We start from the raw sequence: 19,398 nt of genomic DNA, 5'->3' as shown, positions 1-19,398 counted from the left end.
CCGGCGAACCCCCTGTGGACAACACCTACTGGACAAGGACCCCTCCCAGCCTGGATAGGTAGATATTACCTGCACACCTCCTCCTAAAATTTGGAGTCTCTCTCTCTCCTCCTGGACTTCAGTGGACTTCAGCCCCTGCACCAAGCCTCTCTAACCCCTGCTGCCATTGTGTGGGTAGGTGGGTGGGTGGGTGGGTGCAAGGGAACCAATTTGGCATTGTGTCACCATCTGCCCTGTTCAATAAAACCACTGTCATTTGCAACCCCGGGTTGGGTCATGTTTTACTGAACAGTCCCTTCCCTATCCTAAATTCTAGCCTCATTCTCTCTCTTTCTCTCTCTCTCTGAACTCCAGTCCCCACCCTCTCTGCTAATTTCCCGATCTCCTCCCAATTCCTTCTCCCCTTTTCTGCCACCTCTCAGCCTCCCCTGCTGCTACTGCCTTTTCCCTGTGATTTTGTGCTGCGTTTCTCTGCTTTCCTGCTGCCCTGCTGCTTTTCCTGTGATTTTCTGCTGTCCATCTCTCTGTTTTCAGGCTTCCCTTGCACCTTCTGTAATCACCCTGCCCCCCCAGCTGCAGCTTCCCAGCTCCTATTAGGTGTCCTGTAGTTCTCTGCAGCAACTGGAGCCTTGCTTCAGGTTCCAGCACCTACTGCCGCTCCCTGCAACTTCTCTAGCTGCCCCGGAGCCATCTTCTGGCTCCCCATACCCAGAGCCCCACTTTTAACAGACACACTTTCCCTTGGTCCCATTTTTCCCTCTCCCTACCTACATTTTCAGCTCCCCCATAGTTCTGGCTCCAGTCCCAGGCTCTGTGCCAGCATGCTTCCCTGTTCTGCAGGTTTTGGACATTGTCTTTTAACCAGTTAAGATCAATTAACCTAAAGTTACCCCCAAGCCTCATTTCTTCAGCACAGACCCCTGTAGTCTACCGGTTCTAAGCCCAGTCCTGGTAACTTTAACTGCCTACACTTCTACTTTCTTACCTTAACCTTTCCCCAGGCATCCCAAGTACACCAAGCACATACACATCACAACACCCAACTTAGGAACTCACCCTGTGTATAAGTGTAGGTGGGTGGTATGTGTGTGAATTAGTGAATACACATATATATCCATATGTAGATATCATTGTGTGTGTGTGGTATATGAATTAGTAATCCACGTATGTGTATTGGATGTGCAGGTGTTGGTAACTGGTAACTAATTCTGTCTAAATTTGGTGTGTGTAGTGTATATGGGCTTAAACTGATGATAGGTGTACATGAACCTAGACTGGTTATTTTGAACACGTGTGTATCTGAGTTGCTAGTGTGAGTGTGTGTGTTATATGGCATTGTGTGCATGATATATGGATTAGTGATCTGTGCCTAACTTTTGGGGTGTATAGTGTATGTGCTTGAATTGTTGATAAGTATGCATGTGCCTAGGCTGGTTTGGATGTGTATGTGCCTGAGCTGGTAGTATGTGTATGTATGCACCTAATTGATTTGTGTGTGTTTGTATATGTGCAATTGTGTCATACCCTCCTGTCAAACAGTGCAATACTAAGATCCTGAGAGTTGGCCTGACCCCTCAGGGTAACAGTCTAGACATCAGGAGGCATTACTTCATACTCAGGGTGGCTAGGATCTGGAACCAACTTGCAAGGGAAGTGATGCTCACTCCTACCCTGGGGGTCTTCAAAAGGAAGCTAGATAGACACCTTGCTGGGGTTGTTTGACCCCAGCATTCTTTCCTGCCCATGGCAGGGGGTCAGATTCAATGATCTGCCCAGGTTCCTTCCAACCCTACCAACTATGAAACTATGCTGCAAACAGAATGGATTGCATAAAAGGTTAGATGTATGTCTTGGGGAAAAATTCTACTCTCTGTACAGAAGCAGCAGAAGGATTATGTTGTATGCAGGTACTGAAAGCTGCCAGTTTGTTACTCTAAATGTACCACTTTGGAACCTGATGGTGAAATAGGAATCAGCCCTAAATGTCTTAGTAAGCCTGGTGATAACCCTCATCTCAAAATCTAACTGGAACTTTTTTTCTGTTCTTATTCCCTGTTCCTAACTTCTGGGGTGAACACACTACTCTTCCCTGGATGTCAATGAGGCTGTGTTTTGGTTGTCTACATGTCGTTTTTGGCACTGACATGCAGGAAGGATTTCCATTCCTGAATCCACAAGCCTGCCCACATAGCTGGGGCAGTAAGAGCCAGGGAACATACCTGCAGACCTTGTATATGTGTAGCAGGGTTAGATGACTGAAAAAAGTTCCAGTGATAGCCCAAACTTGCCAAGAGTTGCACCCAGGAAGGCGAAGGGAGAAAGATTTCTCATCTTTGCTTCTGAAGGACCAGGGCATCCAAGGAAGAAGCTGGAAACATTCATTCCTCACCACATGATTTGAGCCTGGATCAACTGGGCTTCCCAGGAATGCCTACTAACCACCAGGCCCCAGATCAGGCATTACTCAGGGCTGCCTTTGGATCTTGTTTGTAAACACCAATTCTGGGCAGCTCTTAAAAGGAACGTATGTGGGAGACATGTGGAACCAGGAGGATGGGAGCAAGTCAGATGATCTGAGGAAGCTGCTCCCCTAGCAGAGAGAGCCCTGGATAGCCTGGGCCTTTGCTCCTAGCAGGGCAGACACCTCCCCTCTGGCACAATCCTCCATCCATTTGCTCAGTGACTATACTAGTGGCATATCTTCTAAAGGATCATTGGAAAAGGGCCTGGATAATGACTGGCCTCAGTTGTTAGCTAGCTATGCTAGAAATTAGAAAAAGTCATCTTTAGATACCTGCATTTAAAAATTCAGGTGAATAGGTACTGTAACCCCTGTCCTTCTCCTCCTAGGTGGGTGCCATGGTCACCTGGTTATTGAGTTAAAAGGTAAGAAGCTTGTCTTTCTTTCAACCTCTCATTCTGTTGCCAATGCCTGTGCCTGGTCTCTGTATGTACATAGTTGCCTACAGGTACAAAAATAGATTTCCTTCTGGCACACAAGTGTCCAGAATGAGATGTAGACAAATAACTGTAGTCACAGAGAAAATCAGGAAAGAATAAACACCTCTGGTGTCTGTGTCCTCCCTGAGCTGCTTCTGGGAAGTCATAGTTGACTCCAAGATGAACATGAGCAGGCAGTGTAACGAGGCCATCAACAAGACCAATCACCCCTTGTCATGCACTAGCAGATGCATGACCAACAGATCGAGGGAGGTGATGCTCCCCCTCTATGCAGCATTGGTTAGGCCGCAATTGGAGTACTGTGTCCAGTTTTGGGCACCGCACTTCAACAGGGACATGGAGAATATGGAGAGGGTTCAGAGTTGGGCCACTAGCATGATTAGTGGCCTTTGTGAAAGATCCTACGTGGGGAGGTTGAGAGATCTGGATCTCTTCAGCCTTCACTAGAGACGGCTGAGGGGAGACCATGTAACCACCCAAAGTTTGTCAAGGGAGGACAACAGGGAATTGGAGATGCACTATTTACCAGAGCGCCCCTAGGAGTAACTGGGAATAATGGGTGGAAACTAGTGGAGAGTAGATTCAGGTTAGACATTAGGAAGAAATTTTTTACAGCAAGGGTGGCCAGAATCTGGAATGGGCTTCCAAGAGAGGTAGTGATATCACCTAACTTGGAAGTCTTCAAGAGGAGGCTTGATAGTCACCTGCCTGGGGTCATCTGACCTCGGTCCTCTTTGCTGCCAGGGGCAGGGGGTCGGACACGATGATCCTTTGCGGTCCCTTCCGACTCTACAATCTATGAATCTATGAATTGTTTTCTGTAGGTGAGGGTCTATTAAAACTACCAGCCTAGACTCTGTGTTGACTGGCAGATTTTAAAGAGATTTTTTAAAGAACTAAGGAAAGCGAAAGATAAATGTCATACATATTAGACGAATGTACAGGCAGTCTCCGATAAAGCACCTGATTCTGTGGTTTATAATCAAGGAATAGATTCCACTCATTTGTACGCAATCTGTTCAAATCTGAGGCCTCTGGACCTGTTCTTCTACTACTATTTGCATCCAACAAATTAGGAGATGCCTATCTGACCAGACTGTGCTCCTTTGCTTATTCTCTGTTCCAAACAGTGCATACGAGAGGGATGTCTTGCACACAAATATTTCAGGAACTAATGCTCTTGGTGGAGAAACATCATGTAGATTGAGTCAGAATCTGGAAGTCTTATTTCACTAGAAAATCACACAGTAAGAGATTTGGCATTTTGTGTTAGAACAAAAACATTCAAATATGACGTTTTCTCCTTAAAGAAACCCAAAAACACTACTTCTAGAATTTCGTTTAACAAACACTGAAGTATACTGTCTCTTGTCCTTCCTGACATGCTTTGTTCTCTCCCACCTGAAGACACAGGTTACTAAGACATTTCTCTGAGCAGAAGTTTGCAGAGTTTTCAAACACCTGACTGGAGAACGGTCTGCCGGAGCACCCGTTGGGGCTGAAAGTAGAGCTTAATTAAAGTCTTGGGACAAGAGTCCCCAACGTGTGGGAAGGTTTGTGTATTTTTCTCCCTTTAGATTTCAAAATTGTTGCTGAGGAGTGACATCATGCCCACAATCTTGTATTGGCTTTTTAAAACTGTATTTTTATGATATGTCTGTTCCCCTCTCTCTGCTACCTGATTTACACAGTGAGTTGCAGACACAGGACTCAAAGAGTTACAATGCCGGTTTTTTTTTAATGTGGGGGGTCTTTGTTTCAGATTGATTTTAGTTTGTTTTTATATATGGCCCACGTTCCATTTTCTCAACCCATAAAATATTTTTTTCACCCTCTGTGCATCAGCTACTAGAATATTATTTAATTTTGAAACTTAAATGGAGTTCATGCACGAGAAACTTTAAACTAATTTACTTCCTTAGAAAACTACTGCTGGCCCATACTAAAGGAATGCCATGCCTAGAACAGCCACTTCTTTCATTTTAAAGTAACGATAGCAAAAGAAGAGATTTACATGGGTTGCTTGTGTATTTGCTTTTGAGCTTATCACTCTTTATTTCTTGGAAATGTGCATGTACCATTAGGATGGAAAAAGAAAACATTCAAGGACTGTAGTAGAAAAGATTAAGCTTCTTACTGAAGTCATCACAGAACGAGACAAAGCAGATCCAGGTAAGTGGCTACTGTTTTCTTCCAGTCCTATTTTATACAGGTGAAGATTCTTAAAAACCTATTTCTTCATTACAAACAGCCATTACCATTTTTGTCCTTCAAGATCCTAATGCAGTATGGACAAAAGAAGTGGCATGTAAATGTTTCTCAAAATATATCTCATGTATTACATTTGAATAAAGTCACAGACATTTTACTTTTTATTATTACTTCTCTTACTAATATTAATAATGTGTGTTTGGTTTTATTTTCTTGTAATAACTCCAAATGTGCTGCAATGTGCTTCTTTTTTGATGTGGAAAAGAAGCAGATGGTATAATTAAGAACTGGAAGATGGAAATAATGAATAAAAACAGATTATTCCTGTCAGGGTAGCTATGTATGTTGATGAACTTCAGAGGAACCCGAGGAGGGGGAAATGTTTGCAAAGAAGGGGTAAAATCTGGCTCCTCTGGAGTCAATTCCAAATTCCCGTTTCACCTTAACAGGTCCAGGATTTCAGACAGGTCTCATTTAGGGCTCCTAAAAATGTCAGCTAAAGAGAGATTTAGCTTAAAATAGCATATCATATATGATCTGTGCTGTACATCATAACAGAGATACATAATATCATATCATATATTTCTATTTTTAATATCACTTATCCTTCACACTGTAAGAAGGATGGTTTGTTTTGGGTGCTTCACAACCCTGTACCTCACAGTTAGGTTGGGGTCTGTGCTCTCTCACAGAGGAAACTACAGGTTCTCTCTTTCAAGACTTTTCTGTGCCCCCACCTTTGCATGTAAGGGGGTTAATTCCTAATTATCTTTCTGTGCCTGCATGGTATGTACAGTGTTTGGAAGCCATAGGGCTCTTGGGTTTCTAGTTCACTCTGCCAGAAGGAAGACAGGCACCGAGGCAGAGGACTGCAGAGCCCCAGGGAGAGTTTGCAGATCAAGGATGGTTTGAGAAGCCAGGACCAGTAAAACCACCCATTCCAAAAAACAGTGTCACAGACATCTTAATAGCACGTCTAATATTGGAATACAAACCATAGGCAATTATGAAGACAATACAGATAAGGGATAGTGAGCTGCTGATTTAAAAGAAATATCCATTAATCTAAGAGAGTTGCAGAATCGTTAGTACACAAAAAATCTTCAAGTCACCCATTCTTATGGGTCTCCGATAGGAGGACAGCCTTCCAGGCAAAATAACTTCTTCCCAAGGTTTCAGAAACAAGGTTTCAAAGAGGCGCTGATTTTGGGTCACCTGCAGAGGGACAACACAGCAAGGATCAGGGTTCCTGCCTGAAAGAAAAGTTTCTCAGGCCAACCAGGGCTCTTGATCACCAGTTTTAGCTGAGCTTAAATAACTTACTAGATAAAATTACAACAATTGAGGCTGTAAGATGAAAAAAAAGAAGTCTTATCATGCCGATTTTAAAATAATATACAATTAATCCATCTAATATGGTTATCAGGTGTACCTTACCAGTTTCCCAGGGCATAGACTTATTGTAGTGGACAGTAGAAAGCTAGCTGCCAAAAGCAGATCTGACCACTTTAAAGTGACAAGGTCAGCTGGCCGGATGCTGGGTAGTCACGTATAGCCAGAGATCACCTGTGATGGAGTGCATTGGCCTGTGAAGTCAGAGGAAGGGCAGAGCAAGGTCACCATATCTCCCTCCCACTTGAACTCCATGTGCGTTATCTCTCTAGTTAATCCAGTAGATCCATCACCGCCCTGCAGAAACAGAGAAGCCAGTGAGATTGTGGCCTTTTATCAAATAAGCAGAGGCAACTTCTCTCTGGCTCAGGGAGTTTCTGTTCCTAATTTCATGGAAGCTATGCTTCAGGTCTTGCACCTGGACCGCTTCTAGTCAGGCCCTTCACAGCATATTTTGCACTCTATGTCATTCAGCCGGTTGCTAGAAATGTTCTGAATTAATATTTAAATTTTGAAGGAAAATGTCACTTAAAAGAATGAAATTACTTTTTTTCCAATAAAAAATATCCACACACAGTAATTGAATTACTGATTGACAGTTTTTATCAAAAGCACTCCAGAGCTGATATTTCTTTTAATTATATTTCATTAATGGTTTGATAGAAATTGAATGATATGGCACAGAGCTCCACCAACATGCGAATAACTTCATTTGACTTATTCTCATGACAATTATTTTTTCATAGATTCATAAGTTTATAGAAGTTGTGTCAGAAGGGACCTTGTAGATCATCAAGTGCGACCCCCTGCCCTGGGCAAGAGAGAAAAACGAGGCTCAAATGACCCCAGCCAGGTAGACGTCAAGCCTCCTCTTAAAGACCCCCAGGGCAGGAGCCAGCACCGCTTCCCTTGGAAGTTGGTTCCAGATCCTAGCCACCCTGACAGTGAAGCAGTGCCTTTGGATGTCTAATCTAAACCAACTCTCCAACAACTTGTGGCCATTATTCCTTGTTACCCCGGGGGGCGCTTGGGGGAACAGGGTCCCTCCCAAACCCTGCTTGTCCCGCCTAGTGAGTTTATAGATGGCCACCACGTCTCCCCTCAGCCTTCTCTTGTGGAGGCTGAACAGGTTCAGGTCCCGTAGCCTCTCCTTGTAGGGCCTGCTCTGCTGTCCCCAGATCATGCGGGTGGCCCTCCTCTGGACCCTCTCAATGCTGGCCACATCTCTCCTAAAGTGCGGTGCCCAGAACTGGACACAGTACTCCAGCTGCGGCCTGACCAGTGTTGCATACAGGGGGAGGATCACCTCCTTGGCCCTGCTTGAGATGCATCTGTGGATGCAGGACAAGGTACGGTTAGCCCTAATGACCATGACCTCACATTGTCGGTCCATGTTCATCTTGGAGTCAACAATGACTCCAAGATCCCTTTCTGCCACCGTGCTCTTGAGAAGGGAGTTTCCTAGCTTATAAGTGTGCTGCTGGTTCCCACTGCCCAAGTGCAGCACCCTGCACTTGTCAGTATTGAAACCCATCCTATTTTAATTAGCTCACCCCTGTAACCTGTCCAGGTCCTGCTGTAATCTGTTTTTCCCTACTAGCGTGCCCACCTCACCCCAAATCTTGGTATCATTAGCAAATTTAAACAGGCTGCTTTTTACCTCATTGTCCAAAACACTAATAAAGAAATTGAACAGTGCGGTCCCGAGGACCGAGCCCTGTGGGATCCCACTGCCCACTTCCCTCCAGGTCGAAAAAGACCCATCCACCACTACTCTCTGAGTACAACCCTTCAGCCAATTTTCAATCCATCTGACTGTGTAGGCATCAATGACACAGTCACCTAGTTTTTTAATGACAATGGGGTGGGAGACAGTGTCAAAGGCCTTGCTGAAGTCCAGAAAGACTACATCCACTGCGACACCTGAGTCCAATGCTTTTGTGACCTGATTGTAGAAGGCAATCAGGTTGGTCTGACATGACCTGCCCCTAATGAAATGGTGATGGTTGCCTTTGAGCATCATCCCTGCTGCTGGCCCATCACAGATGTGCTCCTTGATGATCTTCTCAAAGAGTTTTTTGTTTTTAAGCGGCTTATGTTGTGTTTATTCTACTATTTCTTTCTTTTTGTTTTCTGAACAACCTACAACTGAACTCATTAGTAGGTAGCTTTCATTTAGTCTATTTTAGTTTGGTTGCCCGAGTTACTGTATTCTGACATTCAGAAAGAAAATCTCTCCTCTGAAATTCAGATGTTATAAAGGAGAATCAGTCTGAGCTCTTGAAACAATGGACACTAAAAATGAAGAGCAGATAGAAACATTTATTTTAAAACCATTCTTTTTGAACAGTACATTGGCCTTGAAACTTTTCGGTACTGGGCTTTTTTTTTTAGTTTTGCTTGCTAAATAGTGAGCTGTTTGGAACAGACAATGCCTTCCCCTACCCCGACATCCAGTTCCTGCCTGGTCAAGTGCTCCTCCTCCTATTACTATGAATAGCATTTATAGTGATAAATGTCTTTCTTGGTGGTAATGAAAAGTGAGAACGGCCAGAACAACTGAGCCACACTCATCATTGTGGAATATTTCACTGAGGTGATTCTGTGAGATTATTTCCCATTGATCTCATTCAGACTCACAGATAACAAGGTAGTATTAGGAGTGCAGCTCCTATTTGGGTAATATTACCAGCATGGAGCGTAGGAACTCCTTATTTGCCCTGTATCTGGGTAGGGAAAGTACTATGCATTGACTTCCTCACTGCTGTGGCAAGCTTGCAACTAGGACACCAGTTAACTCTTGTAAATGGGGCTATGATGTCTCCATAGAGCATAGTAGTTGAAGAGTAGGCAACCGTTTCCAGCTGCAAACTGGAATAACCTACTAGAGGCTGGAGGCGGACACCCTAGCACCCTGCCACCACTGCCACTAATCTCCATTTGTGGCACAAGTAGAAAGCCCACAGATGGTACTTGTCTTCGGGACAGCCTGGGGACAGCCCCTGTAGAAGGTGCCCCCACCTCCAAATGCCACCAATGCCCCAAAATGGTCAGGGCAGATTCAAAACTTCTGCAGGCCATGGGTAATTCAGGGGTTGGCAACCGTTTTCAGATGCAAACTGGAATAGCCTAACCCAGGTTGGAGGTGGTGGGTTCTAGGACCTGGAAGTAGTCTCCACCCATGGCACAACTAGGATGCCCACAGCTGGCATTACTTGCCATAGCATCCTGGGGAGAGCACCTGCACAAAGTGCCCCTCACCACCAAATGCCACCAAAACCCCCGGGACTGATTCAGTGGTTATGCAGGCCATCGGTTAAAAATTTCTGCTGTGCTCAATTCCACAGCGTAGGTATAACACAAGGTACACCACTGCGATTCCACATGCAGGTGGGGCCTGCAGCTGAACATAGAAATGCTGGGCAAAGTGTAGAAAATCTTTAGCCTAAGTAAACTCTGTTCCCCTGGAAGTGAGGTTATTGTCTCATCAACCATAATGTCTGGCATTTCTTCCACAGGAAAAGAAAACCTGCCAGGTGACTCAGGTGCTGTTAGTATTATCCAGTAGGAAGTGTGGACACATTGTCCAAGGCATCTTGTTCTTGTCAAGGACTTCAGACACAGCCACACAAAGAGGAAATGAAGAGTGGGAACAAAACTTCTTCAGCAGACTTCATTTTGCTGGGACTTTTGAGCCGGACCAATGTACACATGTTCCCCATGGCCACGATCTTATTAGTCTTCATCGCTGCCTTGTCTGGGAATGCTCTACTCATACTTGTAATCCAAGTAGATTCCTCCCTTCACACCCCAATGTATTTTTTCCTCTGCCAACTGGCCTTCATGGACATCTGTCAGACACTGATAATTGTCCCCAAAATGTTAGCAGACTTCCTGACCCCAGGCAACCCCATTTCTCCAGCTGGCTGTGGGGCTCAGATTTTCCTCATGCTGACCATGGGTGTATCAGAGTGCATCCTCCTCGCGGTCATGTCTTATGACAGGTACATAGCGATCTGCAACCCCTTGCAGTACCCCATCCTCATGACCAGGAACATCTGCTTTCTTTTATCAGCTGGAGTCTGGATGGGAGCATCAGTAAATGCTTTGATTCACACAGTGTTTACACTGGCTCTCCCCTACTGTGGCTCAAAAGAGATTGACCACTTCTTCTGTGAGGTCCCAGCCCTGCTCAAATTGTCCTGCTCTGACACCTCTCAATATGAGGCTCTTGTGTTCGTGAGTAGCGTTGTCCTAGTCCTCATCCCTTCTTCCATTATACTAGCCTCTTACGCTTGTATCCTCTCCAGGGTCCTGAGGATGAAGTCAACCAGACAGCAGAAAGCTCTGGCCACCTGCTCCTCCCATCTGACTGTGGTGGTTATGTTTTACGGGGCAGGCATCTTCATGTACATGAGACCCAGCTCCTACCACTCCCCAGAGCAAGACAAGATTGTGGCTCTCTTTTACACCATTGTCACCCCAGTACTCAATCCACTCATCTACAGCCTGAGAAACAGGGATGTCTTACGAGCCCTAAAAAAGCTGATTGGGAAATGCAGAGACTTCCAGCAAAATTGACAGAAGCTGTACTTTACCATGGGCTAAGTCGGCAGGGTTTTCTAGATCCTTTAGAAGGAAGCTAACATTTGTCAGTCACGTAACAGCCTGTGCCCTAGTGAGAGTCATGGGATTTTGGACTTTATCACTTAAACACTTAGAGAAAGGTTTGAGGAAATCCTACCCATCTCCTTGTTCATTACTGTTTCCCTGCTTCAGGAAATTTAACCAAATTATTGCAAACACTGAAGACTTCATGGGGGATTGAAACTTTGTATTTCCCTGATGCTGCCACTGCACAAGGCCCAAGCCCCCTTGCAGGAAATATGACAAATGGAAGGGCAACCAAAATGCACCTTGGGACAAAAGTTTATGAGGAAGGTATGAAAGAACGAGGGTTATTTAGGATGGATAAGAATACACTTGGGGGGCAGGGGTGTATGATAGTTTCTGAAATACAAGAAGAGTGATTATAGAGAGAATGGAGATGGGCTTTTCTTTGTGGCTCTAAGGGACAGGACTAGGAGCAAGGGCCGCAAGCCAGAGCAGGGGAAATTGAAGGTGGAGATTAGTGGGAACAAGCTGCCATTGGGAGTGGTTGCAAAGGGATGAGGCTACTGAGAGAAGCAGTGGATTCTCCATGCTTGGAAATGTCCAAAAGAAGGTAAGACAGACACTTGGCTGTGGTGGTTTAGTCAGGGACGAACGTGGCTGGAGCAGGGACATGGGCCACAGGACCTGGTGAGGTTTCTTTCAGCCTATGATCCTAAGTGCTTAGAAGCAGATCTTCCCAAGCACTATTTTTAAGTGCAAGACACTGTACATTATGTCTGATTCCTCTCTTACTTCATGTTGTTTTTCCACCAGATTTACTCCACTGAGGTCAAAGGTGGAACACATGGTGTGAGTGGGTGTTTTAGTTAGAGTGACATCTGGACAGTCACTTTATTAAAAACCTCGTAGCATTGCATATAATGATTTATCATGTATTTAAAAATGACCGCAGGATGCTTTATCTAGAGTTTGTTCGACAAGTTTTAGGTAAAGCACCCCAATGGCCATTTTAAACCATTCCAGGGTTTAATACACATGACACTGCAGCAATCCAGGGCAGCCGCGATTAATAGGATTTGCTCCAACGTGTTGTAGTGAGAACTGCAAAGAGCACCTGTCTAGGTAGCCATAGTTTTTACAGAAGAGAAAAAAACCTCTATTTGAGATTAACCTGTTCTATTTAGCAGCCTTATTTTTGTAAAAAAAAAAAAAAAGACTGTTACCTAAGAATCTCTCTAAGCCTTGTGTAAAATAAAAATATTTGATTTATTCAAGATATCATGGACAAGGGCAGCAGGGAGAAACAGGAAGCTTTCTAGGTTTCCATCCATGGCAAGAATGCCGAGCATTAAATGAGAACAAAGCCGTGTTGAACGTCCCTTTCTTTGTGCCTGGCACAGATGGAGCTGATCAGCAGACAGAACAAAATGAATGAAGGACATTAATCAAATAAAGGAATTTTTCATCAAAAATAAATAAGACCTTGACCTTGAGATGGGCTTTTCTCTGTGCCTACTGGGGACATGACTCTTTTTCCTACTGGTTTCACTCCATTGAGGCTGGGCTAAATGTGACCTTCTGAGGTCTTGTGAGGTCCTCATGAGCCCTACTTTCCTATGATCATAGGATCCTATGTTCATAAATGCTTAGATGCAGATCTTCCGAATATTTTTTTTTGAAGAGTGGGGGACTGTACTTGAGCTCTGATTCCTGTCTCACTTACACTGTTTTTCCACCAGCTTCGCTTCACTAAGGCCAATGGTGGAACACATGGTTCCTGATCAGGACAGTTCACAGGGCAGGGGCTGGAGAACCTGTTCCCTGCTCAGCATCATGATCACGGAGCTGGGTGGGGACAGACTGGAGAGCTTGTTCCCCACCCAGCTCCTAGATCGCAGAGGTGGGCGAGGAACAGGCTCTCCAGTCCCCACCCCACAATCACTGGGAGCTGTCCTGGTCAGGGGCATGCCCCAGGCCCGTGCCCTGATCGGGTGATTAAGGTATGTGGCTTGGAAAGAGCTGCAGGGGTGGGGCAGGACCCATCCCCCTGTCCAGGCCACCAATGGGGCAGCTGGTAGCGAGGCCGTGGCCCTGAACCTTATCTCTCAGCAACAATTCCGTGACAGTGGGACCAGTCCCTATGCAAGCTCTGTAACCGTGGAGCTGGCACTGGGAGATAAGGATCACCCAACCCCCTCCTCCCGAATTGTGATGGTGAAACAGGGGGTGGGAGATAAGGATCTCTTAGCCTCTGCTCCACAATCATGACCTTGGAGCAGGGGTCTTGGAGCTCCCTGCTGGTTGGGGAGGGGGACATAGTCCCCACCTGGGCTCCAGTGGAAGAGCCCTCCCCGGCAGCAGCCAGCTCCATGGGGCAGGGAGCAATCTCCCACCCCTTGGGGGATGACTGACCAGGAGCAGATTTGCTCCCAGTCAGGTGTCTAGACAAGTGCTACTGCACAGTTAGGAACTACAAGTAAATTTTCTACTTGCATTTGCAGGTAGCAAGCTTAGTATTAGGAAGGGTTACTGTGCAGTAACCATGCGCATGTGTAGACGTATATGTTAACTGCACAGCAAAATACACTGCTTCACAGTAAAGCATCTCATGTAGATGCACCCACCTTGGAACAAATTTCTAGTATTAGGAAGTGAAAACTCCCTCTGACCTGAAGAAGAATGCACTACATTTGGAAGCTTGTCAAAGCGCATCCCAAACATGTAGTCAGTCCAAAAAATTTATTACCCATAAAAATACTCTCCTCTCACGTATTTCTTGGACTGTCCCACCTAGTCACTCCAGCACTATTAAAGTTCCTCGATTATGACCCAATTTATAATTCATTTTTAAGTGGTCCTAAGAATAGAGAAGATACCACTCAGAATCATTACAAGCTGTCTGTAATATCTGGCTTCTCAGGTGGGATTTCCTGGGAAAAAAAATATTGTACAGCCCTAGAAGTTAAGAAATGAAAAATAAGATTTCTGGAGAGACTTTGAAAGACAGTGAGTGACTGGGCTCAGTTGCACATGCAAATAATCCAGGAGCACTTTACTCTAGAGTGAGGTATGCTAAAGTAAACTCTCACAGGCATACATCTACACGTGCAGCGATGAAGGAGAAGATTTGCTGCCCCTAATAGCAGACTGCTCCTGCTTCCAGTGGCCCTTCCCTGGGCTCTTGCAGCAGCCGGGGGTAGCTCAAAGCTCCCTTTTGGTACTAGCCCAGGAGCTGGCAGGGAGCACGGGGCCAGGAGACGGCTATCTTCTGGTGCAGCTGGGACATTGCTTGCTGTCCCTGCGAGCTGCCTGCTGCTGGGGCAGGGGCTGCCACCAGAGGCCACGCAGGGACATTGTCCCCCTGCCCCGGCAGCAGGGAGCTCCCAGGCCCCAGTCCATGACTGTGAGGCCAGGGGTGGGAGACTCTTATGCATATCTGAGCAGACTATGCTCCTTTGCTCTTCCTCTGTTTCAAACTCTCCAGATGAGAGGATTGTCTTGTGATTGAATGTTTGGAGAACTGATGCTCTTGATGGAGAAACATCATGTCGAGTGAGTCACAACCCAGAGGTCTCATCCCACTAGAAAATCAAGCAGTGAGAGATTTAGGATTTTGTATTAGAATGAAAACATTCAAATATGACATTTCCCACTTTAAAAAACAAACAAACCCTCCGCCTATAATTTATTTTAAGAAAGACTGAAATGTATCGTCCTTCCTGAAATGCTTTGTTCTCTCCCACCTCCAGACAGAGGTTGCCAAGAAACTTGCCTGAGCATAATTTTGCAAAGTTTTCAAATACCTGAATGGAGGGAAGTCTGCCAGAGCACCCATTGGAGCTGAAAGTACAACTTAATTAGAGACTTGGGAGAAGACCCCCAGAGTGTGGGAAAGTTTGTGTATTTTGGTCCCATTAGATTTCAAAGCTATTGTTGATGGCCACAAACTTGGCCACATAATGGTCACAAGCTTGACTTGCCTTTTGTGAAACCTGTGTTTTTATGACTGACGTGCTCCCCTCTCTCCACTACCTGATTTACTTAGATAGCGGCAGAAGCAGGACTGAAAGAGGTCTGCTGTCTCTCTACTCAGTGTAGAGTGTCTTTAAGACTAATTTTAGATCCTTTTTATCTATTGCCCATGTTGCATTTTTTCAACTTATAAAGATATGTTTTCAGGCTCTGGGCAAGAATTGGTATTATATAATTTTTATGTTGAAACTGAAATGGAGTTCATAGCTGAGGAAGTTTTAGGTAATTTGCTTCCTTAGAAAGCTAATGCTGCCCCATACGAAAGGAATGCCATGCAAGAAAGGAGATGTATGTGGATTTCTTGTGTACTTGCTTTTGAGCTTGTAACTCTATTTCTTGTATATGTACATGTAGCAATAGGCTGGAAAAAGAAAACATTGCAGGAATACAGTAGAAAAGATTAAGTTTGTTACTGAAGTCATCAGAGAAAAAGATAAAGGAGACCAAGGTAAGTGATTACTGTTTCCTTCTAGTCCTATTTTATACAGCTGAAGAGTCTTAAAACCCGATTTATCTTTATTACAAACAGCACCATTTCTCTTCTTAAAGATCCCCATGTGATAATGACAGAAGAAATGGCATATAAATGTTTCTGAAAATATATCTCAGGTATTACATTTCTATAAAGTCATGTATATTTTACTACTTATTGTTTCTACTAATAGTCCTACTAATAAAATATATTTTACTTAATTTCATAACTACAAATATGCTGTAATGTGCTTCTTTCCATGTGATAAAGACTGAAATGATACAATTAAGAATTGGGAGATGGAAATTATTAATTATTAATGAAAACAGATTATTTCTGTCAGGGCCTCTATGTATGACGATGAACTTCAAAGGAGGAGGAAATGTTTGCAAAGAAGGGGTAAAAGTCCGTCTCTCCTGGTGTCAATTCCAAATTCCTCTTTCACCTTCGCAGGTCCAGGATTTAACCCAGGCCACTCTTACGGCTATTAAAAATGTCAGGTAAAGAGAGATTTAGTCTAAGATAGCATGTCATAAACTATTTGTGTAGTATTTAATAATATCAGTCAGGTCTCATGGACTGATGCGATGTCTTTGATTAGACTAACAAGATTTTTGCAAAAAAACCCCTTTCATTGCAAGCTTTTGGGCACAAACACCATTGTCCCCCCAGTACTCAATCCACTCATCTACAGCCTGAGAAACAGGGATGTCTTAGGAGCCCTCAGAAAGTGGATTGCGAAATGCAGAGATTTACAGCAAGATTGACAGAAGTTGTAGCAGAGCCGGGGGAGGGGGAGAGGGAGACTTGCATGCGGCTCAGCCCATTGCAGAGCCTGGCAGCCCTAACTGTAAAGTAATGTCTCTGAAGTCCAGCCTGAACCTTCTCTCTAACATTTTGTGGCTGTTATTTCTAGTCACCTCAGGTGGTGCCTGGGGGAACAGAGCCTCCCCCAATTCTCGCTGGTCCCCGCTGGTAAGTTTGTAAATGGCCACCAGATCCCCTCTCAGCCTTCTCTTGTGGAGACTGAACAGGTTCAGGCCCTTTAGTGTCTCCTCATTGGGCCTGCCCTGCTGCCCCTTGACCATGTGAGTGGCTCTCCTTTGGACCCTCTCCATGCTGGCCACATCCCTCCTAAAGTGTGGTGCCCAGAACTGGATGCAGGACTCCAACTGCAGCCTGACCAGTGTTGCATAGAGGGGAACGATCACCTCCCTGGACCTGCTTGTGATGCGTCTTTAGATGCACGACAATGTGTGATTAGCCTTGCTGACCTCTTCCTCACACTGGGGACTCATGTTCATCCTGCAGTCAACAATGACTCCAAGATCCCTTTCTGCCACCATGTTGACAAGAAGGGAGTTCCCAGCCTATAGGTGTGTTGCTGGTTCCTTCTCCCTAGATGCAGCACCTTGCCCTTGTCTGTGTTGAAATGCATCCTACCCTTGTGCACCCACCTCTGTAACCTGTCTAGATCTACCTGGATTCTGTCCCTCCCCTCCAGCGTGACCACCTTGCCCCACAACTTGGTGTCGTCAGTGAATTTGGACAGCATGTTTTTTCGTTTGCCGCAATCACCAGATTGCTAAGCCTATCCTGTATGTTCCTCACGTTACTCAGTGCCGCCTTCTTACTTCCTATGTATTTGGAAAAGGACATTTTATTATCTTTAAATGATCACTAGCCCTAGCTCCATCTCTGCCTTGGCCTTCCTAACAGCCTCCCTGATTAACCTGTTCTATTTAGCAGAAATTTTAGATTAACTTGTTCTAGTTAGTAGCTTTATTCATGAAAAAAGACGGTTACCCAAGAATCTAAGTAAGCCTTTTGTAAAATACATTGATTTGATATATTCCAGATATCATGGAAAAGGGCAACAGGGAGAAACAGGAAGCTTTCAAGGTTTACAGTGGTGGCAAGAATGCAGAGCAGTAAATAAAAACAAAACCGTGTCCAATGGAGAAACATCATGTCGAGTGAGTCACAACCCAGATGTCTCATTCCACTAGAAAATCAACCAGTGAGAGATTTGGGATTTTGTATTAGAATGAAAAAAATCAAATATAACATTTCCCACTTAAAAAAAAGACAAACCCTACCCCTAGAATTTATTTTAAGAAAGACTGAAACATAGTGTCTTCTTTCCATCCTGACATGCTTTGTTCTCTTCCACCTCAACACAGAGGGTGCCAAGGAATCGCCCTGAGCAGAAGTTTGCACAGTTTTCAAACACCTGAATGGAGGAAGAGCTGCCCGAGCACCAGCTTGAGCAGAGTGCAACTTCAATTAAAGACTTGGGACAAAAGTCCCTAAAGTGTTGCAAAGTTTGTGTATTTTTCTCCCCTTCAATTTATGAGCAATTGCTGATGAGTAATGTAATGGCCACAAACTGGATTTGGCTTTTTTAAAGACCGGACTTTTATTGCATGCCTCCTCCCCTCTCTCTGCTACCTAATTTACTCTGTGAGCTGCAGACACAGGATCGAAAGAGTTACAAGGCCCCTTTATTCAATGTGTGGGTCTTTGTTTCAGATTGATTTCAGACTGGTTTTATATATTGGCCATGTTGCATTTTTTCAACCCATTGAATATTTTTTCAGGCTCTGGGCATAAATTATTATTAATATATTTTTAAAATTTTGAAACTTAAATGGAGTTCATGCCTAAGAGATTATAAGATAATTTACTTCCTTAGAAAGCTATTGCTGCCCCATACTAAAGGAGTGCCATGCCTTGCAGAACAGTCACTTCTTTCATTTTAAAGTAAAGACAGCAAAAGAAGAGATTTACATGGGTTGCTTGCATACTTGCATTTGAGTTAATAACTCTTTATTTCTTGTTAATGAACAGGTACCACAGGATGGGAAAAAGAACATATTCTAGGAATATAATAGAATATGGGAGACTAGATCTTTAAAGATTTGCTGGGAGGGGAGCTTCATTTTATATAAAGGACAGCATTTTTGGAAGAAATTAAACGTTTTACTGAAGTGGTCACACAAAGAGATACAGCAGTTCAAGGCAAGTGATTACTGTTTTCTTATGGTCCTACTTTATACAAGTACAGACTCTGAAAAACAGACATATCTTTATTGCAAAAGCACCATTTTTCTCCTGAGAGATCCCCCCAGATGATAATGACAGAGGTAGTGGCATGCAAATGTTTCTCACAGTGTGTATTATCCAGCATTACTTTTAAATGAAATCATATACATTTTACTTTTAATTATTACTTCTACTAGTTTATTTCATTTCATTTTTTAACTCCAAATGGGCCTCAATGTGCTTCATTTTTTATGTGGAAAAAAATCAGAGGATACAATTAAGAATTAGGAACCTGAGGAGGAGGAAATGCTTGCAAAGAAGGGGTAAAATTCTGGCTCTCTTGGAGTCAGTTCCAGATATCGTACCCCTTTCACCATAGCAGGTGTAGGATTTTACCCAGTCCACATTTAGGGCTATTAAAACATAATATACAGAGAGATTTAGTTTAACATAGCATATCACATATGCTTTATGTTGTATATTATAACATATATGTCTAATATCATATATTTCCAGTTTTAAAGCCTTTGAAACCCACACTGTAAGAAGGATAGTTTTGAGAGGTGCTTCACAGCCCTGTATCTATCTCACAGTTACTTTGGGGTCTGCGGTCTCTCAAAGAGGTAACCAGGGTTCGCTCTTTCAAGACTTTCCCTTGTCCCTAGCTTTGC

General features: G+C 44.1%; 1 protein-coding gene across 1 annotated transcript; it reads left to right on the top strand.

Annotated features, from left to right (window-relative positions):
* The first annotated feature begins 10,203 nt into the window (after positions 1-10,203).
* LOC132243879 (olfactory receptor 2T27-like) lies at positions 10,204-11,145 on the top strand. The gene has a single exon (XM_059714393.1). It carries the CDS (start codon positions 10,204-10,206, stop codon positions 11,143-11,145), a length of 942 nt encoding a protein of 313 aa, XP_059570376.1.
* The last annotated feature ends 8,253 nt before the right edge of the window (positions 11,146-19,398 follow it).

Source organism: Alligator mississippiensis, chromosome 11, assembly GCF_030867095.1.
Source record: "Alligator mississippiensis isolate rAllMis1 chromosome 11, rAllMis1, whole genome shotgun sequence".
NCBI classification, from domain to species: domain Eukaryota; kingdom Metazoa; phylum Chordata; order Crocodylia; family Alligatoridae; genus Alligator; species Alligator mississippiensis.
This window is presented reverse-complemented; position numbering and strand designations above follow the sequence as displayed.